This window comes from Cnephaeus nilssonii, assembly GCF_951640355.1.
Source record: "Cnephaeus nilssonii genome assembly, chromosome: 10".
Classification (NCBI taxonomy): domain Eukaryota; kingdom Metazoa; phylum Chordata; class Mammalia; order Chiroptera; family Vespertilionidae; genus Cnephaeus; species Cnephaeus nilssonii.
The window spans coordinates 918035-935351 of record NC_137081.1 but is presented as its reverse complement, the minus strand read 5'-3'; the positions used below and the strand labels follow the sequence as shown (position 1 = coordinate 935351).

Below are 17317 nucleotides of genomic sequence, written 5' to 3'. Positions count from 1 at the left end.
ATTGGGTTTTCTTCTGATATTTATTTCCCACCTTGTGGAATCGTAATTTTAGCCAGAAAGTTGAGAAAATTAACCCTGAAGAATTAAAATTCTAAGTCAAGTGCTGATGTCTGACTTGCTTAGATGGTCATGGGCTCTAAGAGGTTGGAAATTCTGGGGCAGAAACATGAGTTTCAAGATGAGTTTTATATCCTTGCATGTCCACAGTGACAAGGGGGACCTCCTATAATTACTGAGGACATGTTTTGAGTCAAAACATTTCATGGTATGCTGTGTGTCACTCAGGAAACGGAGGAGTGTGTGGCCACAAGAACATGATGGAATAGAATTGTGTTCATTGCGGAAGTGTAAGGGATGCGTGGTCATGGCAGGACTTGACTAACCCCCAGATTGTAGGTTGTCACAAAAATGGGAGGCCAAGCCAGCCAGGCGGAGGACTCCCTTCTCTCTTCCACTCAACAACATATTCACTGCAAATCGCACACCTGGTTGGGGCGGCCAGCTTCTCGGAGGGCTGGTCAGAGCGCCAGTCTTGGCTCTCAGCACTCCCTCAGGACGCAGCCGTCTATTCCACCCCCGCGTGTGGAAGGAGGCAGGGCTCTGTGGAGGTGGGAGGGGTTTGGCTGAGCTTTGACTGCTTGAAAAGAGGGTCCCATGATGAGATGGAGGGAGCGAGGAAGGAATATTCCTCATGAAAGGAGGACCGTGAGCGAGATCACGGGAAGGCACCGGACACCAATGGGATGGAGTCAGAAATCTGCTTTGGTTGGCTTTGTTTTCCTTTATGAAGTTCAGTCAGGCCATGCTGGGAGACAGTTATACAACTGCTCACCTCAGAAAAAATGCCAATTTTAAGTCTGGAAATGACCTTTGTCTGCAGGTGGCAGGACTGGTAGTATATACTCTCATATTTCGAATGTCGGGCAAGTGATGTGTCTGGACTGGTGATGTAGCTTACTGGTAACTGGAATTATTGATCCAGTTCAGGGTTATTACAGTATTATCAGGTTCCATTTTATGAAATTGCCAATAATCAACAGGTTTGGACATGCAAGAATGGCTATTACATGTGGTTAAACCTAACATATGCAGGCAAGCATCTTAGAAAGGGAGTGAAACTATCTTTGTAAGAATATGTTTATAGTACGACACCTAAAAGGAATGTAAGGATACTGCAATGTAAACAAAATCAGGTGTGGCTCAGTGGCTGAGCATCAACCTATGAACCAGGAGGTCGTGGTTCGATTTCTGGTCAGGGCACGTGCCCGGGTTGCGGGCTGGATCCCCAGTGTGGGTTGCGTGCAGGAGGCAGCCAATCAGTGATTCTCTCTCATCACTGGTGTTTTTCTCTCTCACTCCCTCTCCCTTCCACTCTGAAATCAGTAAAGGTATATTAAAAACAAAACCAAAATCAATAAAACCCCAGATGTTGAATGCCACTGCTCTTATAAACTGTGACTAATAATGACAAAAGACGTCAACTGTGCACCGTGAAAAGATGAGTTGCTAACCTGCAATCAGCTAACTGTGGCTTTGGCGTGAAGAAGCCATGCACGAGAATTTAAAAAACCCTTTGGAGCCCATGCCCCGTGCTCCACCCGGCTCTCACGTAGTCCCGTTACCTCTCATCTGCGCTGCGGGAAAATGGCCACCACACCCTTTCAGGTTCCAACCCCGTGAATGTGGGACTCTTTGTCAGGGTCCCGACGCAGTAAGGAGTACCAAGTCCCCACCTCCAAGGCTGTTTTCAGAAAGATGGTCCAGGCAGCTCCTTCTAGAGACCGTTAAATGCATGTATTTTTTTTCTTCTTCTAAATTACGTCAACGTTTACAGGAAGTTCTCTCTTTTGCTTACCTCTAGTTTTGAAGTTCTGGAAATATGTGACCACACATGTGGTTACATGTCTTGCTACCAGATTAATTTCATTTGGACCCAGTTCATGATCAGCAAAAGCAATGACTTCAAATTCCTTCATAGTCTTGACCTTTGGGTCGCTCTTATTTTCCCATTTTTGCAATAAAGAAAAGTCTCCCCTGCTGGCTTCCGGGTTTCTGCTTCCTCCTTTCGGGATGCAGCTGGTCCTGTCACCCCACATGGTACGCACACTCTTCTTCTCACCCCTGTGTCCTCCAGGGCTTGGCGCGGATATGAAAAATGGTTTAATTGTCTCCGTGCGTTCACTCATGGGTGGTTGACTAGGAAAACCATAGCTGGACAACACAGTGTTGACAATATTTTCTGCCGCTAAACATATCTTGAGTGGAGAAACAGTTGTCTGGGTTTGGTCAGGCCCACCAACTGGTTTTGGGGTCCCATAATGAAACACTTTTGGGTTTTTAGCTTTTTGCATTTCTATGAAGGACAGGCCTTGCTTTAATGCTTCTTCTGTGGACTCAGTCACCCTCTTAGACAGCTTTTGTAAGATATTGCCTTCAGGGAGGGAGCTGGTTCCTGGCATGGCTCCATCAGATGACCATTCCCGGGGGCCATAGTCTGGGACCTGGTTTCTAGAGGATGTTGGCACATTGGCCGAGTCAGGCCTTTCCATGGGCTCCGAGCTTCTGCCCGGGCCTTCTCCAGGGGCTCTGGCATACGGAGGGACGTTGTTTGGAGCCCTGTACCTCTTCTTCGTGTCGTCTTCAGGATGAAACACCAAACCGGGAACGCTGACCTGTGGCGGCCCGTTCCTAAAATGAACTTCCTTTGACTTGGGAATTTTCATATCAGTTGCCAATGCAAGATGATTAACGATGTAGGTGTTTTCCACTCCTGGGAACAGACTCGGGAGGTTTTTGATGAGAGACTCACTGACGTGCGTACACTGGTCCATCAGGGCGCCGATGATCTCACTCGCGGCCACGTTCTCGTGCAGCCCGCTGCCCGGTGGCTCTGCTTGGCTTATTTCCTCGTCCAGCTTGCTCTTGATGACACCCAGCATGTCGCTGGTGATGGTGACAGCGCACGTGAGCAATTCTGAGTGGAACGCGTGAACCTGTAGGAAAACATTCTGTGCGTTTTCCCTGGAAATAATAGAACTTGACCTGGAATCATCAGCCAACTTTTTCAGTGATTGCAGTTTGGGCAGCATCTTTTTGCTTAACAGTCTCTGCTGGGCCGGAAACAGGTTTTCCACAGGCATTTTCACCATTTCGGAAAATTCGTATTTGCAGGTATGTTTAAACTGCAAGTCTACAAAGGACTCCAGCATGCCTAGCACCCTCTCCACCATGTCCAGGACCATCTGCTTGGCAGAGCCCAGACACGCTTGGTCCTTGGGGTCCACGCAGTAGGCTGGCACGCCGCCGAGGACGTCCTTGGCCGGAAAGCCGTGCTTGCTCTGAGCAGTGTGTTCTTTCCGACTTGCTAGAGCGTCCTTACTGTCCGGGGCGGGCATCTGGGACAGAAAGCACAGCTGTAGTTTTTCAAGCAGCATTTCAACAATTTCCCTCGCGAACATATTAATTTGTGCCTTGGTGGCCTCCGCTCGCGCGGACGCTCCTTTAAAGCGGCCATGGAGCCCGCTTTCCCAGTCCTCAGGGTGCGTCAGATTTAAAAGGGAAAGAGAATATTCTAATTCCTTCGATTTCATTGCAATTACAGTCAACACATTTTCAGCCACTACCAGTAAGTTACATTTTTCACTTTCCATGTCATTTGCTTCTGCCTGCCATTTGTCAAACATTTTCTTAAATATTCCGTCTTTAGGGAAGATCTGCTCGAGCTGGGAAGAGACGTTTTCCAAGTAAAAGCAGGCCTGTGTCTCAGCGAAGCCCCCCACGCGCGTGTGCCCCGGGGAAGGCTTGAGGTCCGCGGGAGCCGGAGCCGAGAATGCGCTCGGAGGGGCCAGGCTGTGGGTGCCTGGCGCGGACACCCCTTGCAGAACGGCGTGGACGAGTCTGTTTGCCGCCACGATTTGGTCCAATGGCAACGCCTTCACACTGACCAGGGCTCTCGTTTGCTTCGCCTTTTCAAACTCGTTCACGGTCGTCTCCAGGATCGCGCTGGTCACGCGCGTGGCGTGCGCTCTCAGGTCTGCGGCGGGCAGCCTGGCGGCCCGCGCGCCCTTGGCGTCCCCGGCGGTGAGCGTGTGCGGCAGCCCCAGGCAGGTCTTGGACTGGCTGCCCTTCGGGGGCCTCTCCCCAGGCCCCACCTTGGTCTTGCCTTTGGCCTTCGCACCAGCTGGGCCGAGGGACGGTTTTGTCTTCAAATTAGGCAGAGAAGTCACTTTTGATTTTGCTTTTAAACTTGTTTTAAAACTTGGCTGGAGGCTGCCCTTCGGGTTCACTTTAAGGCTCTGGAGCCTCTGCGGTTGCAAGTCATCAGCACATCTTTCCGGGGCCTCTTCCAGGTAAACGGAGGCAAAATGTGTGATCTTATCGAGAACCATTTGGACTAACTCCTTCCCCACTCGCAGCGGCGAGGGCTGCTGGGAAGTGCTTTCGAGCAGGGCCGTGTTTTGGTCGCCTGGGGAAGGGTAGGCCTGTGGCATCAGGTACCCCGTGGAATTACTTCCTCTCCCTGCTTGCCTAGCTTCTCCCGCGCAGGACGGTGGCTTAGGAAAGGCGCCGTTGTCTTCAAAGGCTTCCTTTGGGCGACTTTCGTGTAAGGAGGTCACCACCACAGCGTACATTTCCCCCAAGACACTCTCGACTATGTCATTGGCTGCGCTGGTAATATGTGACTGGACAGCGTTTTTGTGTGTGATGTCTGACGTTTTCGTTTTAGAGTTAGACACCGCGTAGGGGGTTTCGTTGAACGGAGGCAAGTGGCCTTTGATTTTCACGACTTGTTGGTACACTTTCTTTAAAACGTCTTTCACCGGAGTGAGCAAGGCGGCCTTTTCTCTCTGTTTGGATTCCCCACGTCTCATGAATATGTCTTCCAAAACAGCCCTCTGGCTTTCCTTTTCCACTCGCCTCTGGCTTTGTTCGAATGGGTACTGTGAAAACAGAGGTAATGCGGCGTTTCTGTCCAGCTCTCTTTGTCCCAGCAGCACTTCATTTGGTACAGCGAGCGGTGCGAACGCGCCAGGATGGTCTTTTGCGTAGAACTGAATTTCCCTCACAGATCTCTTAGCATTTAAAATCCTCAAGGTGTTGTCGACAATCTCACTCACCATGATGTTTTCCTGGAATGAAATATTGTTTGGATATAGATACGCCCTTTGGATTTCTAGGTCCAAGTCATTTTTAATAAGCTTCAAAATGACACTGGCGATGACGTCGGCGTATTCCTTAAGACTAGCTTGGGAGAGGTGAAGGGTGGGTCCCCGTGCTTGTCTGTAACTCGCAAACGCGGGATTTGCAAGTTCGTGGCTGAGAGCCGTGTCCGTTGGTAATTTCAGGGCGTTCACAGTGGACGCCCTTCGGCTTGGGTCACGAAATAGGCTGTTCTCTGGCTCACAGGGCCCCAGGCCCGGGCTGACAAAGGGCTCTTCTTTGGGCTGGAGAGCAAGAGTAATTAATGAGTCTATTCTTTTGGTGGCGAAGGATTCCAGCTGGTTGACAATAGTTGTGGTGATGAAGTGAGCATTTTCCTCACAGGGGTCAGGGGCGGGCTTCGTGGGGTCGTCCCGCTCTACCACAGCTATCTGACTCGCGACGGCATACGCGGGCCTCCCGTTCTCCGTGCTTCCGCCGCTCTGTGAGCCCATGAGCGGAGGCAGGCGGCGTTCTACGTGTGGGAACACGTCACAGAAGGGAAGGGGCAGTCTTGCCGGAGGAGGAGCGTGCTCTGCTCTTATGCCGAGCATGACGGCCGAGCTGAGGTTGTGAAGGACGAGGTCCACGATGTCGTTGGAGATCAGCATGACGTCCGACTTGGGGACAGAAAGTTGTGGGACAATCTTGTTGGCGCCCTCAATGGACAGCACGGGCGTGGCGAAGGCCAGGTTGTTTTGGTGCAGCGTCTTTTCATAAATGTCGCAGAGGATGCCTTCCATGACATCTTGTATTTGAAACTGAAGCTCTTTGCGATACTCAGTCCTGTTGAACAGCCTTTCGATGACGCCCTCCTGCAGGCCCGAGGGAAGCTCCTCCTCAGAGTCGCGTTTGTCGAACTTGCCTCTGGACGAGACGATCTCTAACACCGTGTTAACGATCTGACTCGCGATCCCCTCAGAAACCACGATGTTGTGCGTCAAGAAAGGGCTTTCCCTTTCTTTATCTAACTCGTGCTTGATGCCTTGTAAAATCTTCCTGGCCACTTCTGTTGCATGCGAGTTTAGTTTATTTAAAGAAAGTTGGCACGAGTTGGTCTTTTCCAGAATATGACCCACGGAGCAGGGAGGAAACCCATCATCCGGATACAGGCCTTTGGCGGACAGCGCTTTGCTCAAAATGCTCTTGTCTTGCGGCACAGGGAAAGGCACGGGGACTGTGAACTTGATTTGGGGACAAAAGAGAGATTTTACTTTGTAAGTAGCGAAGGTTTCTAGGTTTGTTAGTATCTCCTGGATGATATCTTCAGCCACGTTTCCTTTGGCCTTGAGTCGGGGTGGGACAGGACACGGATCCCCATCCAGCACAGCGACTGAGGACGGTTCCGCGCAGGCGGGGACGCGGAAAGAAACGTTCGCTGAGAAGGTGATGGTTTTGTACCTGTTCTCACTCGCATTTCTCTGCGTCATGGCTGCTGCGTAAAGCTTATGCAGCACGGTCGTGACGACATCGCCCACCACTACGGTGACATCGGCCTCGGACACCAAAGGGCCCGTCCTTTGGTCTATGAACGGGACCGACGTCGGAGCCAGCGGCTCGCCATCCACATCAGGCGGGGCGCCCCTCCGCGGAGGGCAGGAGAGAGAAAGCACGTTTAGTTGGTTGACCAGAGCCCCTTGGAAAATCTCGTTCAAAATGTTCCTGATAATGGGCACGATGGGAGACTTCTGGGGCTCCTTCAGTTTCCCTTCAATCTTGTTTAGGGTCCTTACCAGAACCCACTGCTTCAGAGAACCCGGTTGCGTTTCTTCCCTCGGGAGTGTTCCCTCGGCCCCGGATTCCTTCTCTGCAGGCCCAGCGTCTTCTAGGCACGGGTCCGGCTCGGCCCCTCCGGGAAGGAAGTTCCCGTAGGTCGGCCGGTACCCACAGGACTCCATGGCTCTCTCTTCGGATTCGGCGTCATCGAACACATCTGAGGACACCACGTCTAAGATCAGGTTGATCACGTTCTTCAGAAGCTGTCTCTCCGGGGACGGGCTCTTGGCGCTGGCCCGCAGGTCCCCGGGGCTCCCGCCCAGCTCCGTTTGGATGGCCTTCAGGATGGTGCCGGACGCCTTCTTGGCGTGCGCGTACAGCGCCGAGCGCAGCAGCTCCTCGCAGGCGTCCACGGCCTCGCTGGCGCCGTCGCCCGGCAGCTCCACCTTGGCGCTGGTCTTGCGTCCCTCGCGGACGGGGTCCAGGGCTCCTAGGTTCCCACTGGCAAACCCTTCCAGCTTCGCAAACACCACGTTGAGGATGTCGGCCGCCATGGCTGTCAGTCTGTTGGGAGGCGTTTCTCTCGTGCTCCCTGTTTTGCAAGGCCCGGGAGCAACGGTTTTGGCTTCCCCGTCCGCCTCCTCCCTGTTACTGTCCCGCAGCATCCTGGACACGATGCTGGAGATGATGTCGGTGCACTTGGCCATTTCCTCAATGATCGACTTGAACGACAGGTTATCGATATCCAGGCACTCGGAGGCCGCTGTCATCCCGGAACCTGCGCAGCTGGCGTCCGCGTCCATCCTGCACAGCTTCGCCAGGATGCTGTCCAGGATGGTCTGGGAGATGAGCTGGAGGTTAGGCGACAGCTTCAAGGCCGTTCCCTGGCTCTCACTCGTCTTCTCTCGGGGCGGCTGAGCGCAGGGCGGCTGGCCCTCCGGGTGGGCGCCTAGGAGCTTGCACAGCATCTCGTACAGGGTTTCCCCAATGCTGTCCAGCACTTGCAATTTGCCTTTGTCTTTGCGGTCTTGTCCATTGGGGTCGCTGTGGATAGCACACGGGGTCGCTAAGTATTGGTAAAAAGATTGTTTCTCCTGCCGACTTGGAAGCGTGGGCGGTTTGCCGAGACCGTCAGGCCCGCACGACACCGAAGGCCTTGGCTCCTCGGGAGGGAGGGAGACGCTGCTCCGGTCGGAATGCGCGCTTGACAGCATCTCGCAAATGCAACTTAGCAACGGGGAGGCCACGATGTCTTTGCCGAGATCCGAGACGAGCGAGTCCGCGTCCTCAGTGTCAGCCGAGCGCCCTCTGCCTCGGAGGGGCTTGCCGTCGGCGGCTTCCGGCGGGCTCTGGTTCTCCTGACCGAGCTCCAGCTCCTTCTGGATCGCTTGCAGGACGATGCCCACCACCTTGGCCGTGTAGGCGCTCAGCTGGCGGTGCAGCGAGGACGGCTCCGCGCAGGGCGGCGTGGCGCTCACGTGCAGTTTTGGGTAAACGAGTCCCTTCAGCTTCTTGAACACCGTGTCCACGATGTCGCCCGAGACGTCGTCCACGGCCTGGGGCTCCCGTGTCTCAGACCCCAACAGGGAAGGCGTTTCCGGGCCCAAGTCGAGTGAAGACAAATACTTCATTTTCTTCTCACTGTCAAACCATATTTTCAGCGGTTTTTTATGTGGCGCCTCTTTGGCCGCGTCGGGAGTGTGAGAACGGTCCAGCGGGGTCTGACGCCCCGAGGACGGGATGGCACTTTGGGGGGTGCCGGGGATGCGGCTCAGGGCCGCGTGGAGGATGTTGATCACGGCCTCTGTTATTTCCTGAGCCACCGTGTTAACTTCTGACGCGGAGAACAGCTGGTCCAGCTGCTCCTGCACCGACAGTCCTCGCGGCTTTCCCGAGAAGACAGCGGCGGCGGCGGCTTTGCCGGCTCTCCCGCCCGGGGGGCCCGGAGGCGAGGACAGGTCCTTGAGCATCTCCATCAGGACGCCTTTGATCACGTTTGCGGACGCCTTTTGTATTTGGTGCTTTTGGTCTTGGCTGAACGTCAGCGTGTCTTTCGAGGAGCAGGCTTTTCCCTTTAAAACTTCTTTCTTGTGAGCCCCCGGAGCCTCGGTCTTCGATCCCTCGTAAAATACAACTTTGCTTCTGAGAGACGCGGGCCTTGGGGGCGGTTTGCTGTTTCTGTCAAAACGAGGGTCTCTCCCTGTAAACCAGCACTCGGGACCCCATTCTTGCGATTTCCCCTTTTCACTCTTCAGAGAAGAATCCAGCGCGTTCTCCACGATCCTGTCTATCTCCTCGCTGTCGTCATCGGAGTACAGGACCATGCCGGGCACGTTGATGGGCGGCAGCGGCTTCCTGGGCCGGGGACCGCTGGCGATCGTGGTGCCGGCCAGCCGGTACTTCTCATGGGCGCCAGAAGGGGGTCTGGGTCTGGGGCGTCTGCCCCTCGGCGCCTCGGCCTTGACCGGCTCCTGGTGCAGCTGCGTGAAGATGTCGTCCAGCAGCCGCAGAAAGACCACCGTCTCCTCGGACGCCACCAGCCGCTCGTTGTTCAGTTCGGTCTGGACGTAGCCGAGGATGGTGCTGATGGCTTCCTCTATGTAGCCCACCAGCGAGGACTGGGCAAAGATGCTGGAGATCAAACTCTGTACTTCTTCTTTAACCAGGAAGTTGGCCGCCTCGGGCTCGGGGCCCGCTTTCTTGGCGTCGGCTCTCTGAAGGGACGTGCCCGCGGGGCCGGGGGTGCGCGGCGGGTAGGGGGGCTTTGCCGCGGCGGCCAGCTGGGGAAGCTCGTCCTGCTTGCCAGCCGCCAGAGCCATCAGCTTCGCCAGGATGGTCTGCACCATGTCCTCGGCCACGTCGCACATGGGCTCCCCGGGGCGGGCCAGGGGGGCGGTCGGCGGTTCCCCGCTCGGTGGCAGGAGGCGTTCCCCGATGGGCAGGAAGCTGGGGGCCATGTCAACCGGCCAGTCTTCCTGCGCAAACATCTCCACGCATTTCCTCTCCACGGCGGACTGCAGCTTCTCGAGCATGTTCTCCACGATGTCGGAGGCCACGGAGCTGATGTCCACGTTGGAGGGAAAGTCTCCCAGTTCGGGCTCACTGGGGTCGACGAAAACCTCCGCGGTGACCGAAGAGATGGCAGGAATGGCCTGCGTCAGGTCGGACATGATTTCCTGGAAGATGCTCTCTAAAATCAGCTCCGTTTCCCCTTGGAGGTGGCATTTAAAGTTCACAAAAATCTTCTCCAAGTTCTTGATTTCAGCTTTGGCCTTTCGCTTCGGAAGCTGCGGGCCCTCCAGGCCGTCCTTCTCCGTCTCCGTGGTGGCATCCTTGGATTTCTGGGCGCCTCCCTCGAACGAGGCCAGAAGGTAACTGTCCGACTTACAGCTTCTGAGCTTGGGGTGCGCATAGACCCCGGTGGCTGTTTTATAGGTGAGGGACGTGGTCAAGGGCGGGCCGTCGGCGCTGTAGGTCTTCTCGACCACCGTCCGCTCCACGTGGGCAGAAGGCGGGCCTTCCGCATGGTAGGTCTTCTCGACCACCGTCCTCTCCACGTGGGCGGACGGGGGGCCTTCCGTGTGGTAGGTCTTCTCCACCACCGTCCGCTCCACGTGGGCGGAGAGCGGCTTCAGGGGCGTGGGCGGGCGCCTGAGCGCGATGTCCACGGTGAAGGCGCGGGGCGCCCCGGGGAAGGGCCTGGTGGTGGCCGTCGTGTAGCTGCCGCAGGTGAAGCCCTCGCTGCAGGTGCTGCAGAAGCTGGAGCTGTCCGAGGACAGGGCGGACTCCGCGTCCCCGTGGTACGCCTGGCTCCGCAGCCGCTCCTCGTACCTGGTGATGGCCGGGTACAGGATGCTGGTCACCGTGGCCACCACCCAGGCCATGATATTCTGAAGAATACCGTTCAGCTCGTCAGAAGTCACCTGGGAGGGAGGCAGGCAGGAAGGAAAGGAAAATCATGGAGCCACTTACTCTCTTCGGGGATAGAGGGTAGCGTTTGCTTGTTTTTCTAACAAGCCAGGCATCACTGCCTTTTATCGTGGTCATAAAGAGAACAGGTCAAGAGTCTATTGAGACTTTCTGATTAATTTCAAGTTGGTTTCATCTGTTCTACTGTGAACTATTTTTATATATGTTTCCATTTGATTCACATTCCCTCAGAACTCTCCCTGACCCCAACATTTTTTCTTTTTGCTGGGATATGTGACTTTTTGATTAAAAAAAAAAAAGAAAAAGAAAGAAAACCACCAAATTGCTGTCTAGAATCCTAACATGCAAGTATTTTAGCAAGAAGCAGCATCATGCCTATGACCCAGCAAATTTCTAAAAAGACACCAGATTATTTCTAGCAAAGTGTTTTCAAAACTGATGTCATCAAAACACGTGGGTGCCTGCAGACACACCTGCTGAGCTAACATGTGAGGATGGAAGATATTTCGTCCCTTCATCCCACTCCTTGATGCGGGGATGAGCCTGTGATCTGTGAGGGACTACGGCTCATTGTTAAGGGTTATTTGGTAGAAAACCTAGAGTTAATGCTTTGTGGGGATTGGATGCCTTTGTACCCAACCAGAGAGTGTCAGTGCAGTGTCTTGGGTAGGAAGGCTGAGAAAAGATGATGCAATGAAGGAAACATTAGCTTAGACCAGTGGTTCTCAATGTTTCTAATGCCGCGACCCTTTAATACAGTTTCTCATGTTGTGGTGACCCCCAACCATAAAATTATTTTTGTTGCTACTTCATAACTATGATTTTGCTGCTGTTATGAACCGTAATGTAAATATCTGTGTTTTCCGATGGTCTTAGGCGACCCTGCACAACATGAGGAACTGTATTAAAGGGTCGCAGCATTACAAAGGTTGAAAACCACTGGCTTAGACAGAAAACAAGGGCCGAGCTAGAACTGGGTCTGTCAGAGTCAGGAGGGCTGAGCCACAGTCAGGGAGTTGGAGAACTCTTCCTTTTGAGCTGGAAATATAAATGGAAGGATGGCCGTTTCCTCAGAGGTCAGTGGTATTGTTGCTGATTGAACTGGACCAAGAGTAGAAGCAGATCATTCTACATACCTCTACTGACTGAGAATCTCCTTTGGGCTTGCAAAAATCCAATTTATTGCCTGTCATAAACTGGTAGACTATTTTTAAATGATTCCTTTTAAGACATAAAGGCTGTAAACAGTAATTGGCAGCAAAGCGCGCAAGGCTTTGTATAGGTACGAGGGTAAACCATAGGGTTCTTGCATTGAGGCTGTTCACACCCCAAATATTGCCTGACGTTAGCATGGCATTATCCATGTTTCAGGCCAACATTCAATGAAAAGGGAACATGTATGTAGCATCCTCTCTCCTGATGCATTTGAGAGAGTTTGGAGGCACCCCAGGGACAGCCATTTTTTTCCTGCTCTAATCACTTTAATTTCCTAAAGATACTTTTTCACTTACTGTACAATGTACAACATATGTTGGATGACAGCCTCTGTTGCATAATACTTGTTTCATATAATCATATCCTAAATCAACTACATTAAGAATAAAATCTAAATTCTCACAGAGGAAGTAATTGTTCTAATCCACTGTAACACATACAAACCAAGACATTCAATATATATTGTTTTTTGTTTTTTTTGTTTTTTGTTTTTTTTTATAATCAGATGTAATATGCCACAGATCTGCAGTGTCATTCTTAGGCTAGGTGGGAGGAAGTGTTTCCAACCTTGAGATATGAAAGAGAGATATCCCTAAAGTTTTCCATGTAGTGAAATGTGGACAGCAGAATCTCATTTTCAGGTGCATTCCATCCCATTATAATGCTAAACTGGGAAATATTCCTGGAGTCAAAGCTTTGGTGTTCGCTCCGCTTTCTATGAGTTGAGTAGGTGTCCATGTGACAGAAGCATGTCAGGATACGTGAAGTCCTCGCCCTCGTTCTTTCCTACCTGGGTGTGACTTATGGACCTACCCTCCTATCTGCCTGCTGCACGTCTCAGTTCATGGGTGACCAGGTGCCTTTCATGTGACTTTCGTGGGTGACTAGCTCTCTGCCCATGAAAACGGCGAGGGACAGACCCAGGCATCCCGGCCTATCAGTCAAGTCTGCAAAGCCCTGTCACTCGTGGCTTCCCATGGCAGAGTGAATGTGTGTGTCTGGTGATGCCCTTATAACGGTCAGGTCCCTTAACGCCCCTGCCCCTTCTCGCCGCACGAGACCCCTTCCTGCAAGGCCAGCATTCCCTTTGGTAAGAACTCTAGACCCCTACAAAATCCAAGAATTAACCAAAAGGAAACATTAAAGAAGAAAATAAGGGCAAAGAGAGATCCTAATAGCCATAGATGACTCATTATTTGATTCACAGCTCTTTTTCTGTTATGACACAGTAGCAAGTATTATTAATATGCTACTTTATCAATGGATTTTATGATACGTACTTTTTTTTGTAGGTTATTCGGTTGTCTGTAAAGTCAAGAAAGGGGATCATTTAGTTATCACTTAAGGCCAAAAATCTATGGAACCTTTTCTAACATTTCTGATCATTGAATCAGTGTGTCCTCCTCATATCTGAGAGTTTTTCTACAGAAACTCAAAAGGACGGATAAACTTTATTTTTGTCAACCCGTCCTCCAAGACCCACCCATTTCTCCTCCTCCTTCTGTACTGACCCACACGCTTTATTACTCAGAGGAGGGATAAAACATATCTGTATAAACGGCATGAAACACACATCTGTCTGAAAATCCCACAGGGGAAGTGTGGGGCCACCGGGAGGAGAGGTAGGTGGGGAAGGAAGAACACCCCCTTGTCTGCTTCAGCATTGGAGCTCAGTGCTGAGCGGGACTGAAAGGCAGGACCTTCACCACATCCCAGCGGCCCTCCAAGGACGAGGCCCCCTCCCCATTCACTGTTGACTAGAACTTGTGTAATTACGAAAATATTAATTTACAATTACACATTGATTTCCTTAGATACTTACATATTTGTGAAAAAACGAGGAGGGAAAGTGTTTTGGTCTGGGTCAGGAGCCTGTGGTCCTGTTTATCAGAAAAAGAAAATGGTAGTTGGTGCCCTTCCCCAGCAACTTATAAAACTGCCACGACTCTCCTGCAGTCGGTGCTTAACCTCTGTTGTCACGGCCTCGTGTAAAACCCTGCAGAAACTCCCGATCACGAAGCGCCAGTCCCTTCTTTCGCAAGGCATCACACGCACCCTCCACTCTGCTGCTCTTACCTCCCTGGCCAGTGTCTTCTCGGCTGGTCTTTCAGATGTAGTCTGTGGTCCACACACACAGAAACACGTCTGATTCCCACATGGACCCCGTTCCCATGCCTCCGAGCCCTTGGGCTGTGTCCTTTGCCTGGAGGACCCTCTGCCTTCCTGTAACTTCTCATCTCTCAGGTCTCATTCAGCTTGCGTTAGCCTCCCCGGGAGCCTTGCTCAGCATCTGCTAAGTCAGTGAGTCTCCTGTTTCTCAACTTGCTCTGACGCGTGTGCACACGCACTGTTTTCCCCACACTCACCATGTGGTGGGGGCGTTATGGGCAGGACTGCCTCCTCACTTCACTGTCACGCCCTGGGTGAGAGTCCTGGGTTTTCTTCGTTCCGTGTTCAGCCCCAGACCCGGCACCAATCAGGAGCCCAGTGAGTGCGGGCGGAAAGGATGAATGAAAAGACGGCGTACGTTACCCAGCGGCTGGGGCTGGTGTTTACCTGCGTCGTAGCTATAGCTCGCTCTCTTGCTTTGTCTTTTATTCCAAGCAGCAGCGTTTACGTCCTTCTGTGTAACCCAAGCAACAAAACAAACAAACATCCTCAGAGGACTCCCCAGGATCGGAACGTCAGCTAACTCTATGTACTTCAACACAGAAATCTAAGGTGTGGAGAATGTCCCTTAAATGCCAGTTGTTAAGGTGCATCCCCATTGTGTGCTGTTTCGATTACGTCTGTAATTTACAGAATTTAAAATGGCACAGTTGTATCCTGGGAGGGCCACAAGAGCAGTCACCCATTTGGTGATCTGCTAAGCCACCGGGACTCAGAATGTGTTTGTGCTCACACTGAAGATTTATCACAAACAAAGGGCCCACTGTAGGACCAGTCGGGGAGGATGGGGGCGGGAGGGGGGGAAGGGAGAAGGCACGGGCGGGGTCTGGGAAACGCCACCCACAGTCACCCTCATGCTCTCTCTCTCCTGCGGGAGGACATGAGTGCAGTGTTCCGGGGGAGAGCCCCGCCTTCGCGCAGAGCAAATTCCCGCTCCCCCGATGGCAGTCAGGTGCTCAGCAAAAATGACATCCTTTCCAGAGACTAGCCCCAGTGCCCACCTCGCCAGGAAGAAACACTCTGTGTCCGGCAGGGATGCCAGAAAAGCACGTTCCCAAACACCCGCCCGGGCCCGCCTGGCAGGGGTAGGTGCCGTCCGCAGCCTGCTCTGGCAGCTGCCCTCGGTACGGTCACTTGGTGAATGGCATGTTTTGTACCAAGGATGGTCTTCAAATGGTACCTCATCCATTAAGCTTGCATTTGGGGCGAAAGAAATGTTGTATTCCTCAATTCTCGGAGGCCCCAAATAAGTCTGTGAAGATCTGTGGAAATTTCTTGTGGGTGAATTTTGAGCGGAAAGAAGAGTGTCTGGAGCTGAGGGGTACGCGGCACCTAGAAAGAAAAAGTGATGCGCTTACACAGAGGAGGTGACATTGCTGGAGCAGGGGTGACTATATAGGTGTTGCTAGTCTTCACCTGAGGGTATTTCCCCATGTGTCTTTAGAGAGAGTGGAAGGGAAGAAACAGAGCGAGAGAAACATCGATGTGAGAGCGACACATCGATTGGTGACCTCCCACATGCGCCATCCCCACCTAGGTATGTGCCCTTGACCGGAATTGAACCTCTGCTGGCCGACACTCTGTCCACTAAGCCAACCCAGCTAGGCCTGGGTGAATGTTAATGAGTAGAACTGATCCAGTGTTCTCCTGCTGAGCTGTCACAGTCGCTGGATTACCATATGGGGGATTTGTCTGAGTTAAGGAAGTATCTAAAAGGATAGCATGGAAAATTAAATAAATAAAATAAAAGGATAGCGTGGCCTTTTTGGATGATCACTGACTATAGATTTCTAGTGGTTCACCATCAGTTCCAAGGAAAAGTCTCAAATCCTTAACTTCTGTTCCTAATTTATTTAATATTATGACCAGCTTAATCCCTATAACTAACCACAGACCATGGCCGAAAAAACTTTCATTTCATTCAGTCTGCAGCGAAAAACTTACAACTACTTGAATGACCAAAGCTGTTGGGTTTTTGTTGTCATTTGAGTGCTTTAAAAAAAATACATTTATATTGATTTCGGAGAGGAAGGGACAGGGAGAGAGAGATAGAAACATCAATGATGAGAGAGAATCATGGATCGGCTGTCTCCTGCAGGCCCCACCCTGACTCAAAATCGAACCATGACCTCCTGGTTCATAGGTTGACACTCAACCCCTGAGCCCCACTAGCTGGGCCCAAGGCTGTTTTTTTTTTTTAAGGAAGAATGCTTTTACAGCAAATGCATGGTGGATGAAGAAGAGGAGGAAGAGCGGGAGGAAGGGTACTAACATTGTAAAGGACGGAGGAAGCAAGGGCTGGAACTGTGGGCATGGAACAGAGGAGCGGGCCAGGGAAATGAAGAGGGCAGATTGGACAGAAAGCGACAACTTTGCCATGCAAACTACAAGAAAGAGGAAGAGTCCAAGATAACTCGGTTTTGTTCCTGGGTGACACTGGAAGGCTCAGGAAGATGATGCATTTGACTGTATTGAATTTGAGGTAGTCATTGGCCTCTGGATAGAGATGTGTGAGATTTTCTGCTTGTATATTTAGATATGCATACGAAGGAACTTTTCAGGGACTTCCAGAAATCTAACAAGGCACATAAAAACTTATTACTTTTTGCCCTAGCTGGTTTGGCTCAGTGGATAGAGTATCGGCCTCTGGACTGAAGAAGAGTCCCAGCTTTGATTCATGCCCAGTAGGGGTGTGCAGGAGGCAGCCAATGGTTCTCTCTTTATCATTGATGCTTCTATCTCTCTCTCCCTCTCCCTTCCTCTCTGAAATCGAAGTGTATTTTTAAAAAAAACACACCAAAAAAACCTTTATTGTTGAGAGTATTACAGATATTCCCCCTCCCATCACGCCCTTCTACCCAGTTCTCGACCCGCCCAGGCTTTCAACACCCTATTCTTTATGTCATAGGTAATGCTAATCTCCAGTTAATCTCTTCCTGCCCCGCCTTCCCTCTGAGTATTTATTTAATGTACAGTCCACTCCAGGGGATTTGGGAAATGGGGTGTATTATCTGGGGGGACTCTGCTGGCACTGCTTCCTGGGGACCGATGTCTGTAGGGTAACCTGCTGAGCCATAAAGTGTCAGGA

At 51.9% G+C, this 17317-nt stretch overlaps 1 protein-coding gene across 1 annotated transcript in view; it reads right to left on the bottom strand.

Moving 5' to 3' along the window:
- Positions 1-17317, bottom strand: part of FSIP2 (fibrous sheath interacting protein 2) — a gene marked incomplete at both ends in the record, with an annotated part of 46597 nt that overhangs the window by 17084 nt on the left and 12196 nt on the right. Inside the window, one exon of the mRNA XM_079783086.1 lies at positions 1856-10838. Within this exon, the coding sequence (XP_079639212.1) occupies positions 1856-10838 (8983 nt within the window). The remainder of the gene's footprint in view (positions 1-1855; positions 10839-17317) is intronic.